The sequence below is a fragment of the Clavelina lepadiformis genome, chromosome 3, assembly GCF_947623445.1.
Source record: "Clavelina lepadiformis chromosome 3, kaClaLepa1.1, whole genome shotgun sequence".
In the NCBI taxonomy this organism is placed as follows: domain Eukaryota; kingdom Metazoa; phylum Chordata; class Ascidiacea; order Aplousobranchia; family Clavelinidae; genus Clavelina; species Clavelina lepadiformis.
The window spans coordinates 17,509,574-17,529,952 of record NC_135242.1 but is presented as its reverse complement, the minus strand read 5'-3'; the positions used below and the strand labels follow the sequence as shown (position 1 = coordinate 17,529,952).

General features: G+C 38.4%; 1 protein-coding gene across 10 annotated transcripts in view; it reads left to right on the top strand.

Annotated features, from left to right (window-relative positions):
• Nucleotides 1-929: 929 nt before the first annotated feature.
• LOC143449285 (myosin-binding protein C, fast-type-like) overlaps nt 930-20,379 on the top strand; it is a 44,067-nt gene continuing 24,617 nt past the window's right edge. For 4 of the 10 annotated variants that reach the window (XM_076949416.1, XM_076949415.1, XM_076949417.1 and 1 more), the window contains exons 1-26: nt 930-1,067; nt 1,165-1,296; nt 1,858-1,995; nt 2,200-2,244; nt 4,673-4,714; nt 5,007-5,255; nt 5,727-5,775; nt 5,863-5,916; nt 6,080-6,109; nt 6,374-6,549; nt 6,729-6,881; nt 7,003-7,107; nt 7,310-7,386; nt 7,516-7,629; nt 7,746-7,859; nt 8,156-8,272; nt 8,347-8,494; nt 8,625-8,758; nt 9,302-9,518; nt 9,993-10,097; nt 10,258-10,446; nt 11,580-11,692; nt 11,863-12,067; nt 16,783-16,871; nt 17,233-17,425; nt 18,404-18,548. In XM_076949416.1, coding sequence (XP_076805531.1) covers nt 1,046-1,067; nt 1,165-1,296; nt 1,858-1,995; nt 2,200-2,244; nt 4,673-4,714; nt 5,007-5,255; nt 5,727-5,775; nt 5,863-5,916; nt 6,080-6,109; nt 6,374-6,549; nt 6,729-6,881; nt 7,003-7,107; nt 7,310-7,386; nt 7,516-7,629; nt 7,746-7,859; nt 8,156-8,272; nt 8,347-8,494; nt 8,625-8,758; nt 9,302-9,518; nt 9,993-10,097; nt 10,258-10,446; nt 11,580-11,692; nt 11,863-12,067; nt 16,783-16,871; nt 17,233-17,425; nt 18,404-18,548 — 3,155 coding nt within the window. In that variant the 5' untranslated portion in view covers nt 930-1,045. Of the gene's footprint in view, nt 1,068-1,164; nt 1,297-1,857; nt 1,996-2,199; nt 2,245-4,672; nt 4,715-5,006; nt 5,256-5,726; nt 5,776-5,862; nt 5,917-6,079; nt 6,110-6,373; nt 6,550-6,728; nt 6,882-7,002; nt 7,108-7,309; nt 7,387-7,515; nt 7,630-7,745; nt 7,860-8,155; nt 8,273-8,346; nt 8,495-8,624; nt 8,759-8,824; nt 8,997-9,301; nt 9,519-9,992; nt 10,098-10,257; nt 10,447-11,579; nt 11,693-11,862; nt 12,068-16,782; nt 16,872-17,232; nt 17,426-18,403; nt 18,549-20,379 lie in introns of all 10 variants that reach the window. The other 6 variants (XM_076949414.1, XM_076949413.1, XM_076949412.1 and 3 more) reach the window with 6 other exon arrangements.

The window sequence follows — 20,379 nt, the reverse complement described above, 5'->3', positions numbered from 1 at the left end:
TTAGGCGTCATGAGAGCATCAAACAGCCCACAAGCAGGACAGTTGTCAGGTTTGCTCTTTACTTTGTGGGTTCAGTTTTCAGTGTAGGTTAGGTCTACTTTTGGCTACATTTGAATGAAATGTCCTCCTCTTAATCCGTTAACCGAAATAACCCAAACCATCGAATAAGAATCTAAACTACGCAAATTTGGCAATTTTTTAAATTTTGTTCAACAATTCAAACTAACCCAAATTCTCAGTATTTATACATTCATAAAATTTAATTTTGTCGTGTCTTGCTCTTGGGCAGTCGTGGAATTATTCAGATGTAGATGAACTCACGTGTTCCTTCGAAGAATCAGTCTGACGTTTTGGCATCTAGTACCACAAATGCATAGACGAATAACGTCTAGTTACGCTAGAAGACACAGACATTTACAGAAACTTGTATTAGTACCGTTATTCACGTTTCAGCCGTCTACCGACTCTACCCCTACCTAACCAATTAACGCAAATTTCTAAATTTAGACGGCCGTAATGCAATCTGCATAGTTACTAGCCAGCTGTGACAGCTTTACCCTAGAAAGTTAACTGGTAATTAACGACTTTAACAGGCTTCTTTTACATGACTTTGCAATTTTAAGTACTGAGGTGATCGCTTAGAGCCTATCAGTTCAGTTCGTGACGGTATAAACAGCAAACCAGACAACGAGACAGTCGTTATCGATATTTGGGCAGGCAAGCCTTTCTTGGTTACAGTGCTGTATTACTATGGTAGTTTTAAGAATGCACAAGACAGTTGGGTCGGTGGTCTTACACAGAATTCGATAATGACAAACAATAGAGCTGTACTTCAGCAGTGGTTAGCTAATAACAAATCTGAAAACCAGTTTGCAACCGTAGCAATTTAATTATTATTATAGCCTACTTCCTGATTAATATGTCTTACCAAGTTCGTACAGGCTGGTGTATATAGCCTATAATTAGAAATTGCATTTTTTGGCAGTGTCTAAGTTTAGGCAAACTGCAAGCCTCAAGTGATAGTTTTTCGTACAGATAGGTCAAGATGCCAAGTATTGGAAGCGGTGGTAAGTTGTGTAATGTTGTATTTAGCTTAATTACCATGAAAGAGTACTTCCATGAACAAACGTAAAGACATATTTCAACGGAACTAAAACAACACAGACCTTAGCGGCAAGAAAGTGGTGAAAAAGAAGGTCGTTAAGAAGGTTGTTAAGAAAAAGAAACAAGACTCGCAAGAAGCTCAAGCGCTAAAAACACTGAAACCAACTGAACCAAAGGCATCTCCGCAGCCTGGTACGTCATAGCATACTTGAAATTGTGACACTTTTGCCCAAATCTTTTTTGCAAGTTAACATACAAGCAAAGTTCCTTGTCAGAGGAGCCTGTTACGTTCTTCTCCTACTCTGCATAGGCGTTTTTGCTTCGCAACGTTTTGTAATTCCATTTGGATGAAGTCATTTCGACGTCAAGTGATAACGGCGTAGTAGGCCTATACTCCGTTACTCAGGCTACTCCTAAGACCTGTATAGCTACAAGTTTATTTTATCTAAATTCTCAAGCAAGGTTACGTCATGACGACTACCATAAATTGCTGAGTTGCCTGGACGTCTGGTTAATTATTGTAAAAGTGATAATGACAGATTATTACGTAAAACTACGATTAGATATAGCATTAGCAAATTTTTTTGATGTACTGTACCATACATCTACCCGAGGAATGTCATTTTGACAGATGACATACACAGTCATCGTCACGCAGATTTTCACAAAATGTTTTTTTGTTTTTGTTGTTCTTGTGTAATCGTTCAACGTTAGAAGCTGTTTACTTAACAACATTTTGTATTTGTTTTGAAGAGCAACCGCCTCAGGAAAAGCCAAAAGAAGCTGTCGCGCCAGTGGAGTCACCTCAGGTAGACAAACCCGAAGCGAAGAAGGTAGAAGACAATGACGCACCTGCAGCTGTACAACAACCGGCCACACCAGCTACTAAAGGTAGGCCTACTTTCACTATAAAATAAGTGTATCATACGTATATTTATTAATATTTTGAAGCAGGAAACTTGCTTTTGTTTTGTACAGTATAAAGGCCACACCTGCCCCAGCCTGATATTCTTATATCAATGTACTTGACCAAATTAATAGAGTGTACCTTACTATTTTCAAACCTTCATTAATCATTATTATTTATAACTTTAGATAGTGCGAGCAAGGTTATCGATATGAAGCATCCACATACTGGAAGTAAGGCGTAGTCTAACTAGCTCATGGCACCGCAAAACTTATCAACGGCACTTGTAAACCACGAGACAAAGTCATCATCTTATGTTTCGTAATGCGCCGCTATACCATGGCTCACGCACATATGCAGCCTGGAATAATCGTTGCCCTTGGCGTAGTAGAATATAGCGCAAGGGCGGATCCAAAAATGTGTATTAGCCTGTCGGGGGAACGATATCCAGATATATGCAACCTGGCCGTAGTCATTTTATAAAGTTAGGGTAGCTTATATAGGAGGCGAATGGGCTTCAAAAAGGGTAAAATTCTTTGTTTTTTTTTCTAAGTTATATGCAGCAAAATAATAGAATTATTAAAAATGCAAACATCGACCCATGGGAATCCCTGAAATTATGTATGTGAACTAGGCTTGCCTGATACTATCTCATGCTGGACTATGGCAAAAATCACATATTTCTATATCCTGTTACATAGGCCCAAAATCAAACGTGGAATTTTGGGCATAAAAAGATTATATTTCCTACTTTTTCATGCTAATTCCTATCCAAGCTTTCACCGCAACTTGAAACTTTGAAACGCGCCAACGCACGCTAGGGGAATTGCCAGGCTAAAAAACAACACCAACTATGCTGCATTCTGATTGGTCTAAACAAGTTTTTTCAAAGCCCTCCGTAAAGCATGTAACGAAATCTGAGAAATCTTATATTTTGGGACATACGCCTCCTACGTGCGCCATTTCAGTTCCGAAAAATGTTATCGCTTAATGAAACCTTAAACTGCATAATGTATTGTCATATAGAACTATGTACATTGTACAATATTTTGTGATCGCCAATGCGCAAATTATCCGGTTGTTTTTCTTTTCAACTTCCATCATCATACCTTCCATGTTAACGTTTGGCTGCTACTATTTCACCAGAAAAAATCGTGCGTTCGAAGTTTGTTTTCACAGTTTCTTCATAACTTAACTTAAATGTTAAATGCTAACCTAAATCTATCTTCTAACCTAATTAAAGCTAACTCCAATAAAACCTTACATAGCTTAAATAGACTTTTGCGTGCAGATTCTTCTAATCTAACCGCCAATCTTTAACAACAGGCTGCGTGACCGACACTCAGTGAAATAGTCACTTCGTAAACGTTTTGAAAGCAAAACTGAAACAGCTTTGGATAATACCTTTCTTTTCTTTCTAAGCGAGAATCTCACTGAACAAACAAAGGCCAAAATCTGTAGCTGTTTGGGGTCAAGTAAAGGAATGCACGTTTGTATGAAAGTTGAAATTGGATGAAATTTCTGAAGTAATAATCCCTAAATACTTAATTAATCCTAATTTGGGCTTGCAAAAGTTAACTAAATTAACTCTTCGGACTCTATGTGGCAATAATATCAGACTTCTATTATTCACATTCCGCAAACTGGATTGGTACCGGAAAATAGTGGTACGAAACAGAAAATATTATTTTTCAAATAAACAACTTATACCTAACAACTTAACAAACAAGCAAACAGCTTATATGCTGTAAGTATAAGATCGTCATTTTGTGGCGAATTCTTTAAAAGAAATTTTAAATAGAATAATGATCTATCGTTGTTGTAGGCCTAAATCTGAATGAATAAAAATGAACGAATCTTGGACTGAAAGTTAGGTCCGTCTGTAGGGAGCTATATGATTAATTTATGTTTGAAAAAGAGCTAGTACTGCATTTCTATGCAGTGCGTTTAATTACATGATAAAGTTTTGTTTTTCATTCTAACATCGTTTATCAAGTCAACATCATTGTCTTTAACAAGATTTATTATACTCCGTCTTACTGTTTCAATGCACAAACTAAACAAAAACTTCATTAAGATAATGTAAGACTGTAGACTCTTATTGTTGCGACAAATCGAAGCTGTACTTAACTTTCATTTTAGGGAAGGCAGTTGCTCCAATCGCCCCCTCAGGATCCGCCCCTGTGTAAGCTTTTTTTTGTTTTCACCAGACAAGCAATACGGAAAAACGCATGGCTTACTTCAGTTTTTTTTGTGTAATTGCTTCATAACTTTATCACGGCTTTTCAACGCATGGCATAGTACGTAGACTGCTGAAGTGCTGTTACGTACAAATTGTAGACTACACTAACACTTATACCATAGTGTTGCTTTTTCAACAAGCAACAAAAACTCACAAAAGAAAATTAAATATATCGTATCTCAAAAAATGTATAGATATTGGAGTTAATCCGTCGGAAAATGGAATAAGGTCAACCGCCTGTTAAGCTACCTGTAGCTAAACTGTGTGGACTTAATCATTATAGATGCTAGTATTCAGGAAATTTTGACATGTATTGCAGTGATAATATCATCAATCTGTTGTTGATTTCAGTTAACGACGTCTCTGATTAATAATCGGATGTATAACGTATTTATGTTTCTATATTTTTTAAATTTTAGGAGCAATCTTGGAAGAACCTGAAAACCTCTTCACAAACGAAGGTAACTTTTTCGTATTCCCACGTTAACGTTTTTATATAATCTCTTTTCTTTGCGTGTTGTTACCGTATCATATACTTTTAATGTAATAGAACTGTTAGGTTTATTGTATAAGCGAAGCTTTTGACGATAAATTTGTTAAAACAGCTAAATAATAAAATATGATTTTAGGGTCTTCTTTGAGTACGAATATATCAAACGTCATTTCAGTGTATTTGAAATAACTCATTAACAGCTTCAGGAATTGCAACTCACGGGCCTTTTCCGTGCTATACTTTTTTACTGTACTGTGTAGGTAGGGAGGTGACAGCCCGCGTCAAAGTATTAGGTGCTGACGTATTGCATGCCGTCAATGTGACGTGGATTAAGGGCAAATGGAACGAGCTGACGAAAGGCGACCGCTTTGAAATGTGGTGCCACGAGCGTACCGGAGAGTATTTCCTTAAATTTCGTCACCCGAAACAGGTTGATAGCGGCGTCTACCGGGTTAAGGCCGTATCACAGAAAGGCGAAGACGAATGCTCCTTCGAGCTGAAAGTTGGACGTATGTTTCACAGCGCACAGCTAGTCATTGGCAATTTAAAACAATCACTCTAACACTGTAGATCGCCTGCACATTTCACTTCGATCGCTATTATGAAGTAATGTACCCTGGTACTAATTGCACTTTCAGTAGCTATTCGACTGTGGCTCATATAATTCCAAAACCATTACGCTTTCTGCTACAGCTTACTAACCACCACAGTAAGACCCTTAGTGCGGGATAATGTTTCATATTTTGTAAAAATATAAGCGCACTAAGCTCAATATGTTTCACACGTGGCTTAGTTTGCCTTGTTTTGCGATACGTTGCTACAAGGGCTTCTTCACACAAGTTGCACTTCACTAAGATGGCTTGGTCACGAAGCATTGAAGTTTGTTGCCATATTTCAATGTTGTTGTGATTTCTGTTAAGTTATTTTGTTTATGGTGATGGTAAACAGGACAGTGTAACAAATTCTTCATTATTTTATAGCACCTGTCGTTGAAGAGCACAAGATTGAAATAAAGAAAGGATATGTCCCGTTAGTACTTTTTCAAATTTAATACTTTTTGCCTGATTGCGCTAAAGCCAAAACGTTTTATGCACAACATTGTTATTGGTAATGCAGAGATGAAAAAGATATTGAACGTGATGTGGACTTTAGAAACCGACTAAAGAAAGTGTGAGTTATCGTATATAGGCTACTGTTGCTTGTCAAAATATTTTTGCTGCCAGCAAACGCTTTTTTGTAGCTATTGCTTTATTGTACATACATTTTTCACCATTCTGCAACAAATCTTTTGGCACCAGCTAGATAAACTTTACTTGATTGTAAATAATTATAGGCAGAAAAGTATAAACCCACTGGGCTCCAGGTGAGACAATGTGTTGCATAATTGGTAACTTCAGTGTGGTATGGAATGCAATTGTGCAAAACCGTTTGCCACTTTTTGCCATTTTAAAATATTTAAAAGTAGACTATGTAATTTTCTGAATTGCCTAATTAAAAAATATGTTGGGATGTTGAACCGTGTTACTGTGCAGTTGTTTTGGCGCATGATGTTGCTGCTGTGAAGTTGTACGTTTTCAAATCCAATCAATAGTAACGACAGTTAACAACATTTCCACGCATTCCACAGCGAACGTCTAAAGAAGACGGGTCACTCTTTAACAAGGTTTGACATCTGGGCTCTTCTTAAGACAGCGTCAACACGTGACTATGATACGATCGCTTTCAAGTATGGTATTTTGGATATGCGGGCGATGCTTCGTAGGGTGTCGCAGTTGAGCAAAGCATCTACCAAGAAATGCCCCTGTACGTTGTTATTGCCGTTGGGTATATCTTGTTAAATCAGTTTCTTAATGTTCCTAAAACCATTGTTAAGAGTGTTAAATCTGAAATGGTAATATTGACAGAATCCACAAGCGTGTATTTCTAGCTCGTCTCGTATATCTGAGCATATATCCTTCAGAGAAGTGTCTTCATTTTCACAGCCTTCACCCAGAAGTTACCAGAAACTTTATCGGTAAACTTGAGCGAGAAGATTGTTCTGGAAGCTGAAGTCGCCAACGAACAAATGACAGTGAAGTGGCAGAGAAATGGCGAAGAAATTACACCTGGAAAACACTACCAAATAATGACCAAAGGTTTACTTAGTTATTTGAAGGTCATGTAGCTCATTGATATTGTATAAATATTACTCGAGAAAATAAACATCACTTTAATATACCAAATGACAATCTTTACTACTTTTTTCGATACTTTCAGCAAACAAGCGATTCTTGATCATCGATCAAGCATCAATGGCGGACAGCTCTTCGTTTTCTTGTGTAGTCGGCAAGGACATCACCACCTGCGAGGTCTTCGTCCAAGGTAAACTAGTTTTTCTTTGCTGCTGTCATAAAAATATGCTGGCGAAGAATTACAGCATAAACGGTGACATTATATGAGTTTTTGCAACACATATATCTTTATTGGTTAATTAGTGGCAGCGCTTCAAAAAAAAATTTAACATTATATTAAAATAGACAATTGCGGTACGTGGTAATCAAAACTATCATAACTGTATGTGCAGCACCTCCGGTAACGATTGTAAGAGGATTCCAAGATATTCAGCTTATGAGTGGGGAAGATGCAGAATTTACTGCAGAGGTAGGCAATTCGTTATCAGATATTTGTTGGAACCAATTAGAACTTGTTTTACAGGGTTGTAAAACTAACGATTCGTTTTCCATGATTTTTTTCGCTTTACTTTGATTAAAATTTATCACTTGCTGACAGATGTCAAGCGAGGCTGCTAGATTTAAGATACTAAGAGATGGCAATGAGATCATCTTGAATGATAGGTTTAAAATCCAGAAAGAAGGTTGCAAAGTTACACTCAATATATTGAAGGTATGACAAGACATGATAACGATATATTTCTTCCCCACCATACAATTTGGTGTTATATCCGTATTTGATCAATGGTAATACTATATTTTCATAAATAAAACGTCTTCACTGCGCAGTGCGAACCCGAAGATGAAGGATTCTATCAATTTATGACAAACGGGGGAGCAAGTACCGCAGAACTGATGGTACAGTCGGAGAGCGTCATTGTTCGCCCATTTTCTGACTTGAAAGTAAGATTTATTTCATGTAATTGTTCAATTATCCAATAAACTGCCATGCGTATACCTCTTTCAGTGCCGTATAATAAAAACTATAATGAGCAGTTTGTAAAATGAGCAACTAAAAGAAAAAAATCCACAAAAAACAACCTTGATAAGCAATTATTGTACTACTTCATGTGCACAGAATGAGTGTTTATCTCTAACGGAAATATGTCTAAAACTGTATTTATCAATTTTGTATAGATCAGGTTATGCAAAGGAGTGCTGTGTCTTATGCTGTAATACCAAGAAAAAAATTTTTACAGGTTAACTTCAAAGATACCGCTGAGTTCTTTTGCGAGGTTAATAAAGAAGACACCAAGGGAAATTGGCTCAAAGATGGAAAACCTATAAAAGCAGATGATCGTGTCCAAATTGTTGAGGTAGGCTAGTATTATTGTGTTGCTTGCTGCATTAAATTTGCTCTTTAGTTACACATTCTAAATTTTTATTATAGTCTGGAAAGGCACGCAGACTTATCATCAAGCAAGTCCAGGATAGCGATCAAGCGGAATACAAATTTGTAGCCGACGATCATCCTGCTTGCAGCATCACTGCTGCTCTGGAAATGACTGGGGGACATATTACTGTTGAAAGAAAGAAAGGTAACCGCCCCTTTTCAATAAATTGAACAAGATTCTATCATGTAATATACAGTAATATCTATACTGTCTTGCTAAACCGTTAGACAACGTCCATCCGCTTTGTTTTGACCAGTTTTGTTTTTTTATTCAGTACCACCGTCCATTTATTTGGATCATACTTTGAAGGATCGGGCGATAGTAATCAGAGCTGGAAACAAACTTAAGTTAGACATCCCAATATCGGGTGAGCCCGCTCCCGTTCCTGAATGGAAGAAAGGACCAAAGGTAAGAAATATGACGTCGTATGTCTGTCACCACCTACCATTGAGCTATCCATGTCTATGTAAACAGTTGGTTGAAGAAGGTTCCAGTAAGCTTCGCGTGCGTAGCGACACTGCCGCTAGTGGCAAGTACACAAGCTTAATTATTGACAAAGCGAGAAGAACAGACTCAGGAGACTATACCTTATCACTTTCCAGCGATGAGGGCAACGAATCTGCGACTTTTACTGTCAAAGTTATCGGTATTGAGAGAGTACCTAATTAATCACTTTGCCCGTTTAGATGCATTGCAGGCTTGCTTCTTATACTTTAGGTTCTTAAAGCTACACTGTAATGCCTTGGTATCATCACCAGCTCTCGGCTTTAATCACGATTACTGCATGCTGTTTAGTTTGCTAAGTCGGATTCGCGTTCATTTTATCGACACATTTTCCATTCTATGATCTTAACTTTTTCCTCTGTTATATTCCAAATAGGAATTTGAAACAGCTCATAACTTCTTTTTACATGCGTAAAACTTCATCTCAATACTTCCATTTAAACGCAGAACGGCAAACAGATTGCGATTCCTAGCACTGGCACGCGTGTATGGGTTAATACAAGCACCGAGCACGCTGTCACTTCTTTATGCATCTCTGCCGCGCACCTAGACGATTCTGACAGTTTTATTTGTGACTTGGTATGGGATAAAAAAGAACACGTTGAAGGCGCCGACTCAGAATACATCAAGCGTCAGGAACTGGAATTTAAAATACAAGTTTGCAGTAAGATCCGATTTCTGCGTTCACCAACCAGCGTGAAATGTCAACGTGTCTTGGTTGAATTTAACCAGTTTGCTTTGTTGTGTTTCGGTGACGTGTGTCCAGTCTTGTCCACTATATTTACAATAATGCCTTATTTCTTTTTGGTGCATGGTTTGATGTGGTTTGAGAATTTAAAAGAAACAAGTCCCAGTAATGTAGCCAAGTTACTTTAGCTTAAAACAACTTTCTTCACACAACAAATTACGGTCCGCCAGTTTATTAAGTTTTCTCGAAACGATACCTAGCGTTCCGCATGGTGGTGCTAGATATTCAAATTTTTACCTTGTCGCTCAATTGCATCCATCACTGTGCCTGGAGTAGTAACTGTTACACTGTCTTGCATTGTTAACTGTACTGGAGAAGAACACAAACGTGTAAAACTACGGATACTGACGACTTATTCCAATTGGCAGTTATGTATACATTTTGATATAGATATTCCTACTGCACCAAGTGTTCCACAAGTTTCCAACGTGACGGCAGAGACATGCTACGCAACCTGGAACCCTCCATCTTGCAACGGGGGGTGTCCTATCAAAGGTACTGTATATTACGAAATGGTGTAAACTTGGCCTTTTTCAATGACTACATCTACCATTTAGTAAACGGACGGATAGTAGCACGCTCTAAGTGAGGTAATCGTTTGCACTGGAATGATTGCAAAAGAAATCTTCTCACGAATTTAGCTCATTATTGGCAGGATATGTTATTGAACGCAAAAAGACCAAATCCGATCGTTGGATCCGATTGAACGTGGAACCTCTGTCCCTGTTGGACTTCGAGGCTCGAAGAATGATCGAAGGTACTGAATACCAGCTGCGGGTGAGAGCCGTGAACCAAGTCGGCCTTGGAGAAGCAAGCGAACCTTCTACCCCATTTACACCGTTGGGTAGGTACAGCTTTGCCATTCGCCTGTGTGACTGAGTGCCGAAACGTGTTATTGGGTACAATTCTAGCATCTTTAGGTTGTTGAAAATGTCCCTTAAATGCTTCGCCTTGTGTGGTTTTTGTTGGAAATACTCATATCGACACGTATTGGGACGCCGTGCATTCCAAACATCCTTTCTTTTTGAGGTGGTGAAAACAAACTAATTAGGCGGAAAAAGTGCCTCGCTTTCCCAGCAACTGCACGTGCACGGTTTTGCTTGTTTATGCTGACTTGCTTTCCAATGCGCAAGTGATCCATCTAGATTTACCCAATCTTTGTAAAGTTTACGTAAACTCTCTTATGTGGCTCACTTAGCTGTAGGTGCTACGAGTCTGTTTTGACAACGTCAAATGAACTATGTTGAATGAAATTCTTGCTACTAAGGTATATCAAATACCGCTTTGTGGTAGGTAATAAAATTATGGAGCATGCTTTAATGGTTGAACGCATTTGGCTGAAGCGATCTAGCGACCTGAACGCTCATTTTTAAGCTAGCGATTTTGCCCTCCCATCATTCATATGGCACTGCAAGGATCAACTAAGTTATTCGTGTGAAAAGTTTGGCAAAATTCACCCTGTGTATAGGCTTACTCTTTGTTTTTGTAGTTCCTTTTCATTTACCCACGAGTGGTGATAACAAATCTTTTGCCCGAGAGAATATAACCTATCGTTAATTGCCCAAACGCATTGTTAACATTTCGGTTAGACTTTCCAACAAACAAAGTGAACAAAGCCTAAAACGTGGGGTTTGTTGTTTTCTGCCTTAGTTTTTTCCTGGTGCCTTTGCATACGCTAGGCATCGAAATCATATACACATCTTGTTTTCATTAATTTATTGCTGTTTTCTGAAATTCTTAAACTTTTTCTGTAAACACATTCTTGCCTGCACAAGTAATGAATGTTGATGAATCCTGGCCACATGATGCAGTTTTTGACGATTTTCTTGCTGTTATTACGTCACATGATTCCGCCCAGCTCAGTCGGTACCAGGTCTAGATGGTATTGCCTGGTCGTAACAAATAACTTTATGTGTCTTTAAGATGATGCCCATTTAGTGGCTATTAAACAGATATCATTTTGCATTCTCTTCACAGCGCCGTGCACTGAGCCGACGGGATTCCGTGTTTCAACCACCACCGATGAAGCAATCGAACTCTCATGGCTTCCTCCTCTTGAGATCGGAGCAGCCGGCCTGGATGGTTACTTGGTGAATTTTCCCTTCCACTCCACATAAAATTAAGTCTAAACATATAAACCCCATCAACGGTGTACATTTAAACGTAAAACGCATTAAATAAGGTGTAAAATTGTTATAGGTTAACAGTGATGTGGATATTAACGTATTTTTGTGATATAATGAAATTCGTTTGCATTCAGCTGGAGCAGCAAATGGTTGGCGGGAATGACGAGAAATGGCAATCGGTCAATAGCAATAGTAATTTGCTCTCTAACCAACTCGCCAAGATAACACTTGACAAGTTGATAACCGGAAAGAAATATCGTTTTCGACTTGCAGCCGTCAACCGTGCTGGTAGCAGTTCTTATTCAGAAGTTGGTCCTGTTGTTTGCGCAGCTGTGGTCGGTAAGTGGCGCTATTGGGAATACTTAGCGTAGATAACAGCAATATCTGGAGTTACTCGTAAACATCTCATTATCACTGCGAAGAAAATCATTTTTCTAGTTTAGTTTGGTTCTAGCATACCGTGTTAATATCAAGATGCTTCAATTATCTTTCTAGATAGACCGAGAAAGGGCGCTTCTCCTCTTTTCTGCTTGGCAGAGTAAAACGACGCTTCATTGTAAATAGAGCAATTAAAATTCCCATAACATAAACAAATTCGTGGCTGGCAGGGACACTGATTGCGTACATGCGTTAGAAAAATGTTCGGTATTTGGTAGATTACTTATGGAAAACTACTTAATCATTTGAGCACAGTCAGGTTTGCTTTGTAGTTGTAGATTCCTGGCGTAAGGCTGAATGATGACCGTTCGGCCCGTTAATAGATAACTACCAATCTCTATCATGGTATGAATCTATTACATTAAAGGGAAGATAACCGAGGTTATAAACCCATTATAAGGAATACTTTGTGGTTAATCGCGCTTCCGTTATTATTGCTTAAGCCCTTATGCATACTGATCATGTTTTAGCTTGCGTACTAAGGCCCGATAATTACTTCGTGGTACTCGTATCATCAATCATCACCTCATCATGCTGAACAAAATCTTGTTGATGTTAAGCACTATCTCATCATCAGCGATACTCTTTTACAGTAGTTTGTATGACCGACATGCATTTTAATGTACACGATAAACTGATACAACACCGATCTCTGGCCGAATGTCAAAGTTACAGGAGAAAAAACTTTCACTACAAAAACCTTACGTTGTTTGCAACATGCCGACACTGATTGATGGCTTTCATGACTAACATGTATTTTCCTTTACCGTACTACGTAAAACGTAAAGTCATAGTGACGTTTTCCCAAATGATTGTTTAACCTACACTCATATGAAGGAAATCACACATAGAAAACAACCAAGCCAAAAACATAAGTGATAAATTCTCTTCACCACAACAAAAAAACTTTTCTAACGACAAAACAAGGTTAAAACTATGATCTTTGACTCAAAGCAAGTTTCAAACCATCGACATCTCATGACGCTCACCACAAATTGGCTTAAGCGCAAATGATGTCCTCGTCTAACTGTAATTCCATTGCGTGGGTGTGTCTTGTCGGATACGAGTCCCGGTTTCCTAAGTGCAAATAGTGATAAGCTGAAAAACAGCAAACACAGATAAGTCACGGTGTTAACGTAGTTTTATGATTATCTATGCCAGTGTGTAGCGACTACAGGCTCAGAGGTGAGTCAAAACTCTTCAAAATCACTTTGACTTACACTAAATCCAGCGAAATCAATCGTAACTGAAACTTGGTTATAACATGCGATTTAGTTTGGACAAAAAGAAGTTCATTATAAATGCTGGTTTCTGATACGACGCTGATATTGGGAGCACTTAGAGATCGCCGCATGTACAACCACGAACATCATCAGGGCAGTTGCCATGTAAAGCCATAGCCTTGTGAAGGTTCATATGAAAGTGAATGAAATGGGGAATTAAAACAACCTGGTTTATTGGATAAATAGAAAATAATGCTGATCAAATCGACATTGTTTATGCAGTTTGCCTTTGAATTGTTTCAAGTTTGACAAATGCGGGCAAGGAAATAATGGATTTAAGTTTTTGCCTCAAAGCAAGACGACTGTTTCCGCAAAAACTATGTTCCGAAACGTTTTTCCTACTTGGCAACATCTGCTAATTGGTAAACAACGTGGCGTGCTTAAAATGAATGTTTTTATGGCTTCATAAACACGTGTTTCGCACCCTCACCTGTCGTCAACTTAATGAATCATTAAATCGTTTGTTGTTAGGCTAAACAAAGCGACTGTGATATCGAGCGATTGCTCTTAAAACCTGTGCTATCCGTTCCCAAGAGACGTTCGAAACATTGTAAAGTCACTGGATTGTTTTCTTCATTTTCATTCCGCTAACGAATAACTGTGCCCAATATGACGTCCTTGTTTGTTGATAGGACATTTTCAGATCACTTTTACCCAACGTTAAGCGACATTGACGATCCATTGACGTTTTGCGAGTTGCGCCCTCGTTTGCCTGTTGTAGAAGTAAATCATACGCGTCCAAGATTTTTGCTCGGTTATTCTCAGCTATAAGTTATACCGGGCTGAGAGTTTACGATAACATTGATTTTACTGTAAGAATGACCGTTGTACTGTACTGAAAATGCAATGACGTTTTCAAATTGCATTTATGGTGATACTGACAACAAACGACTTGAGTCACCATGTATTGAGGACAAATTTAAATCCTTATATCAAACTAATTCTAGTCATTCGAAAAAGAATACCATGTCTATAAGAATAATCTCTAAAATTGCACAAACGACTAGAAACTTCTTCCATTCCCGCGCATGCTCGTTATTTGAGGACCACCTTTGTTTCCTTGTATTTTGTACATAGTAGATATGCAACTAGTGCAGTTTTTACCTTCGACATTCGATATATATGCTCCCTATACACTCATCGCTGTATTTGTTATGTACAGTCTGGATTTGTGCGGGGTTTAGTCGAACTAAACCGATTAGAACTTCAACTCTGCAGCGAATAGAGACCCCACGGGAAAGTGTAAAAATAAATAAACACAAATTATAATATATCTGTTAGGAGAATAAGAAGCTGTATTGAAGATAGAAATGCCGTTACGGTTGATGTCGCTCTGTGTGACGTTTTCTAATCCGCATTACGTCGCAAACACTCAGCACCGCCTCGAGCGCGACAAGTTCATTATTTCGATTATTATTTTTCCTATGAAACAGGCGACTCGGTGATCATTGTCAAAGTTAAAGTAGCTCCCATTGCTGATGGTATCGGTTTGACCGTTTGATATTCATCGTCGGGTTTCCGAATATAAACACATACCACCGGATATTTTCGCCCGGACAACTTTTTATCTGACTTACGCAAACAAACAGGAAATTCTAACTAACTTACGTGTATAGAGGTTACAATAATCTGTCTCATCGTAACAATTTTTTCACAATTCCTTTTCCATGCATGAATAGGAAAATATTTTCCGTTTTTAGAAAAGAATGTCGCTTTTGGTGATTTATGTGGGGTAAAATATTAGCTGGCTTAAAATTACGTAATGTGACGTCAGAAGATAAATCTCTCTGGACTTTATTGTCAGGAACAACAAATCCCATATTGATTATGGTAAGACCAGCGGAATTTTTCATTAGTGTTTCCTTGCACGTCTTTTTAACTGAACAGATCTGTTGATAGACAGATAAAATTTAGTTTTCGTCAGATAAGTTTGAGTTTTGTTGTAAGTGCCACGAAAAACAAGTCCATATCATCACGGTAATTAGCGAATTGTAAATTCAAAAACCCATATTAGACCGGTAAATCATCGAAATTTGTTTAAAAAATAAACAGAGGTTGATCGCCAATTGGGCAAAGATACCACCAACTACCACGTGAAATGCAACAACACACCTGCTGTGCTGTATGAATCGTCGCAAGGTTTCTTGGAGTCCTTAAGCATAGTAATCGATTTTACGTCGATTTTCAATCAGTTACCATGCCAGTTGACCAATTACAATGACTACAACATACGTCAATACGAAAGTAACGTAAGGAAATTATTATCGAACAACAACTTATTTTTAATGGACAAAAACCGCATCCACTGCGCACAGAGTCCTAAACTTTAATTTTAAACTTTACACCATCGCCAAATTAGCGTTTTGGGCCTGCTTGTGATGGCACCATCTGCTATCGGATATTATCCCCGTGACAAAATAACGTTAAACTTTTCGTGCATGAACATGGCATGGATTTGCAAATAATATCCCCAAACGTCACATATTACGTACTTGAGATCTTGTCGTGTTAAACAAGCAAGCGAAATTGCGCGGAAATTGCTGACTTGTTTGTCGGCCCATCGCGAATCGTTAAACTACTTTTTGTGTTTATTTATTTTTTCGATCGCTTGCGATTTATCCCCGGCCTAAACTTGCAGTACTCTCGCCCGCTGGTAATGGGTTTAATCTGACAAGAAAGTGACAGAATAACACGTCCACTCATGATTGAGCTGATATAATGTCACGGTACGCAGATTGCGGCGCCTACTTTATAGTTTTTCCTGCACAATTATGTCTTTGATAAATCGGTTCTTGATAGGTCGCTGGCTAAAGAGGGAAGCTTCGCTAAGTAGCTCTTTTAAGAACCTTGCTTTGATGTGATAGGCAGCGTAATTTCCCACGAGGTGGCGCTTTAATACGACCGTCTGTTTTCGTCAATTCCAACCGGTCCTTTGGGGATACCCACAAAGCTTTGACATGAGCAATGTTGTTATTATTTAGTTGCTTGTTGTGTAACAGATTGCGAAACACCCGTAATTAATTGTTACATCATTACATAGACAAAGTTGGTACCGCTACGAGTTGACACATTCACGTCATGCGACACTAGCCCTCGCTTTAATACCAGAGCCAAGTATTCAAGCACGCCCACCTTTACTTCTACACTACATGCTTAATATGGATCGTGTGGAACCGTACAAACGTCAGCGACAGCTTTAGCAAAAACAATCCACTACGCAGCTCTGATTGAGATTAATTGGGCTTAACAAGGGCCGCTATATTAACAAGTGACGCATTTCGCTGCCTTTTTTGCGATGGTTTAACTGTTTGTTTTTTGCGACATTGTTTACAGAGGAAGCCAAGATTGTCTTACCGCGACATCTTCTCAAACCGGTCAAGGTCAAAGTCGGCGAAAAACTTCACGTTAACGTCCCGTACCAGGTCAGAGACTTAACGGATCTCCTTATATTTGTTACAGACTTCATTGTATCACGCCGAAGCATTTCTCTTTTAGTACTATCAATCAGCCTTATTTTTGGCGATTAATCGACAATGAAAACGAAGTTGACGTTTAAGAACCGCAAACTGTGTTAGTGTATGAAAAAAATCCTCTCCGTGTTCTGCCAATTCCAAAGCGCTCGCTTGATTTTATGTTGTCGAGCAATTCCAATTTAATTTACACCATTTCAAAAATGAGTCGAAAATATCTTGTTAATATAATCGTCATCCTAATCCTATCAGCAACACTCGTGTTTGATTTGTTTCTTTTACTCATAACGATTCACGACTGATGACACCACAGGGAAGACCTAAACCTCAATTGACTTGGACGAAGGACGGCAAAGAGCTGGAGGATCACGTTGCAATCCGCAACTCGCTGGATTCGTCAGTGCTCTTCATCAGGCAAGCGGAGAGATGGGACTCCGGATGTTATGACCTCCAGCTCAGAGTCGGTGATGATCTAGTTATCTCCAAGATAGAAGTGGCAGTCATCGGTACGGACAAGCCTAAGCTATGTTAAAAGCTATATTTTAACACCTTTACTTGTAAGAGCGCTCTTTGTCAAACATTTTGCCCACGGGGGAAGTGTGCCCTTGAGAAAGTATCATCACAATTACATCTTTACACGAGGTGAATCACAAACCCTTGAGATACATTAACAATGTCTTGACTTAAAAGTGTGGCCAACTTTAATTCCCCACCGCTTCAGTGTCACTGAACCTTTTTACTGAACCGATTACCTGACTCATAACGTTTATCTCAAATGGATAACTGCTCGCTATACTAATTGCGCCCATTTCATTTGAGTAACTCTTGGAATAGGCTGTAGGTCAGCTAATTTAAGCTGCCATTAACTTTGCTCTTTTAACCCTTGAAAGATATTTTTATACATTTCGTGTACTATTTTAACAGGAACAAATCACAAAGCTTATGTGTGATAGTTCTCGCGTGATAAAGCTTTCATCAATCATTTTGTTACTGAAAGTTAAAATCTGGTCCCTTACCTGTCATGTTTTTTGATATGAAGCTAAAAAAACGTTTAACGGGCAATTTGCAATCGGCTCCTAAATTACTACAATGGAGAAGGACGTTAATTAACCGATGATATTGCTCTGACGACATATTATTGTTCCGATAATTGAGGAAACTCATGTTGTTTGTTGTGTTTTTACACTTTGCGACAGTAAAGGGCGTAAAATTGGTTCTATTTGCGACCTTCGTAAAAAGGTAAACTCCAGCAGGCCGAAAAGGTGTAAATATTATAAAGGTGTTTTTATGCGCAGGTACGATAATTATGACTAACCATTTGAACTGCTATAGTTTGTAAAAGGAGTTACACAATACCAAATCAGCTAAATGTCATAAAACCACTTTATGTGCAAGAAACAGTTAAATACATGTACATGTAAAAAGTTGAAACATCAACTAATGCAGCAATGAAAATTGTTAATTCAGCTGTGTTTCTACCACAGATATCCCATCGAAGCCACGTCAGGTCAAATTGGTCGAAGTTGTTGGAAATTCTGCTTCCTTAAAATGGGAGGAACCAAACGATTCCGGTAACACCGACATTCTTGGATATATTGTCGAAAAGCGTGACGCTCGTAGTGAGGACTGGTGAGTATGCTCATAAATATTAAAACTTTCGACCTTTACAATTTTGCTCGCAGATAGGCTACTGTTGCATCTCCAAACACAATGCTTGACCCGTCGTTAAATAGCTTCACCATCACATACATAGGTTGTTTCGGGTAAAAACATGTTAAGCACGAAGCGAAAACAATCATGAACCGCAGCATAATTAGTAACTCTAAAAGGCATGTTTGTGTTGTCTCCTTGTAACAATTTATGGCTTACGCTTAACCCCTGATGCCCTCAATTTGGAACCGATATTTCATCGAAACTCTCAGTGCAATTGCTGCGGGTTGCAGCTCCATCATAAACCAATTTGTTGCAATCAGTACAACAAAAGCATAATGTTTTTTATGTATAACATACAGAATTTCCATAATATTTCTTAGTTACAAACAAAATCTGACATGTTGACAATCAACATCTATCGTCCATCTTCAGAGTAATGCAAAGGTTATTCAGTAAGGTACCATTTGTAGGGTTTACTAAAGATGAAAAAAACTAAAGCTTCATAATAATATTGCGTTAGCCACATATAGCGTTAGCTAATAATATGAAAAACCGCCTTATTCTTTTCCGTTCAAAGTTCATCATCGTTGTTGATATGCTAGTACAGGACCATGTTGTTCTAGAAAAAGAACCCTGTTAACGCTTTAAATTTCTGCATTGCAAAATATTAATGATTGCATCGATATAAAACGTCGTTTTTTTGTAATATACGGCTGTAAACATTAATACACTAAATTAAGTGTGAAATGAAAAGCATTAAAAAGAAAATTAGTTTTATAAATAATAGTTCTTTTTCTATGCGCTGCCACCAGAAAAATGTTGCGCTTTATGTCTCTCAAGCAAACCAACTGAATAGACGTCGATGTTAATCGGCCGTTATTTGGTCTATCCAGTTCCTTACGTTATTGTTCGTTCAACAATGCACATCTCTCGTACTCCACGCCCAAAATTGGTCAGACGCCGAATCGATCGAGGATTAACCGTTGCTCAATTAACGAGAACCCGGATATATGAGAAAGTACTGGAAATGTCGTTGCCCCGTCATTCCGTCTTTGCCCGCTAATCCGCTGTCGTGACACCGGGCGCTTCCACAAATAACTGCAAGTTATTTCCGTGACCTTGATATTCTTTCCATCGTAGATGTGTGTATGGAAAACGTGCTGATCTTTGCAAATTTCTGGACTGTTTATACGATCTATCGCTTTATACATACGCATGTCACCTGAATTGGTCGGAAATATTGCGGTTATTTTGGCCACAAAAATCGCGCTCTATACGCACGTCATTGAACATTTTTCTATTCGAAGTTGGGTTCTGCTCGTTGCATAAATCCGGTTCTGCTGGTACCTGCCGTTAATCTGTTGTCAGTTTACGTTACATTTATATTTAATGGCGTTCATTAAGAAACATTATCGACTGTCAGCGAATGAGAGCTAAAGAACCATCACCGTTACACATTCACACAATACTATACGTATCATTGACTTACATGTCCGGTTCCATTCATTCCGGTTCATTTCTAGTTACCGTATAAATCCAGTAAACCAACATTACATAACTCAATGACATGCCACAATGACAAGGTACGTATTATGGCCCGATTAGGTGATTCGTAAAATACATCAGTTTCGACAAGTGTGATGAGACTGCATAGTACTTTGTTCAGAAGTGCATTGAAATTTATTTTTTACTTCTTGTTTTATGCTATGTTGTATCACTAACTGAGAATATATTGTCGCTATATTTTCGCTACACATATCTTGATAAACAATACGGTAGATATGAGCTGAATATCTAAGCTTGATAA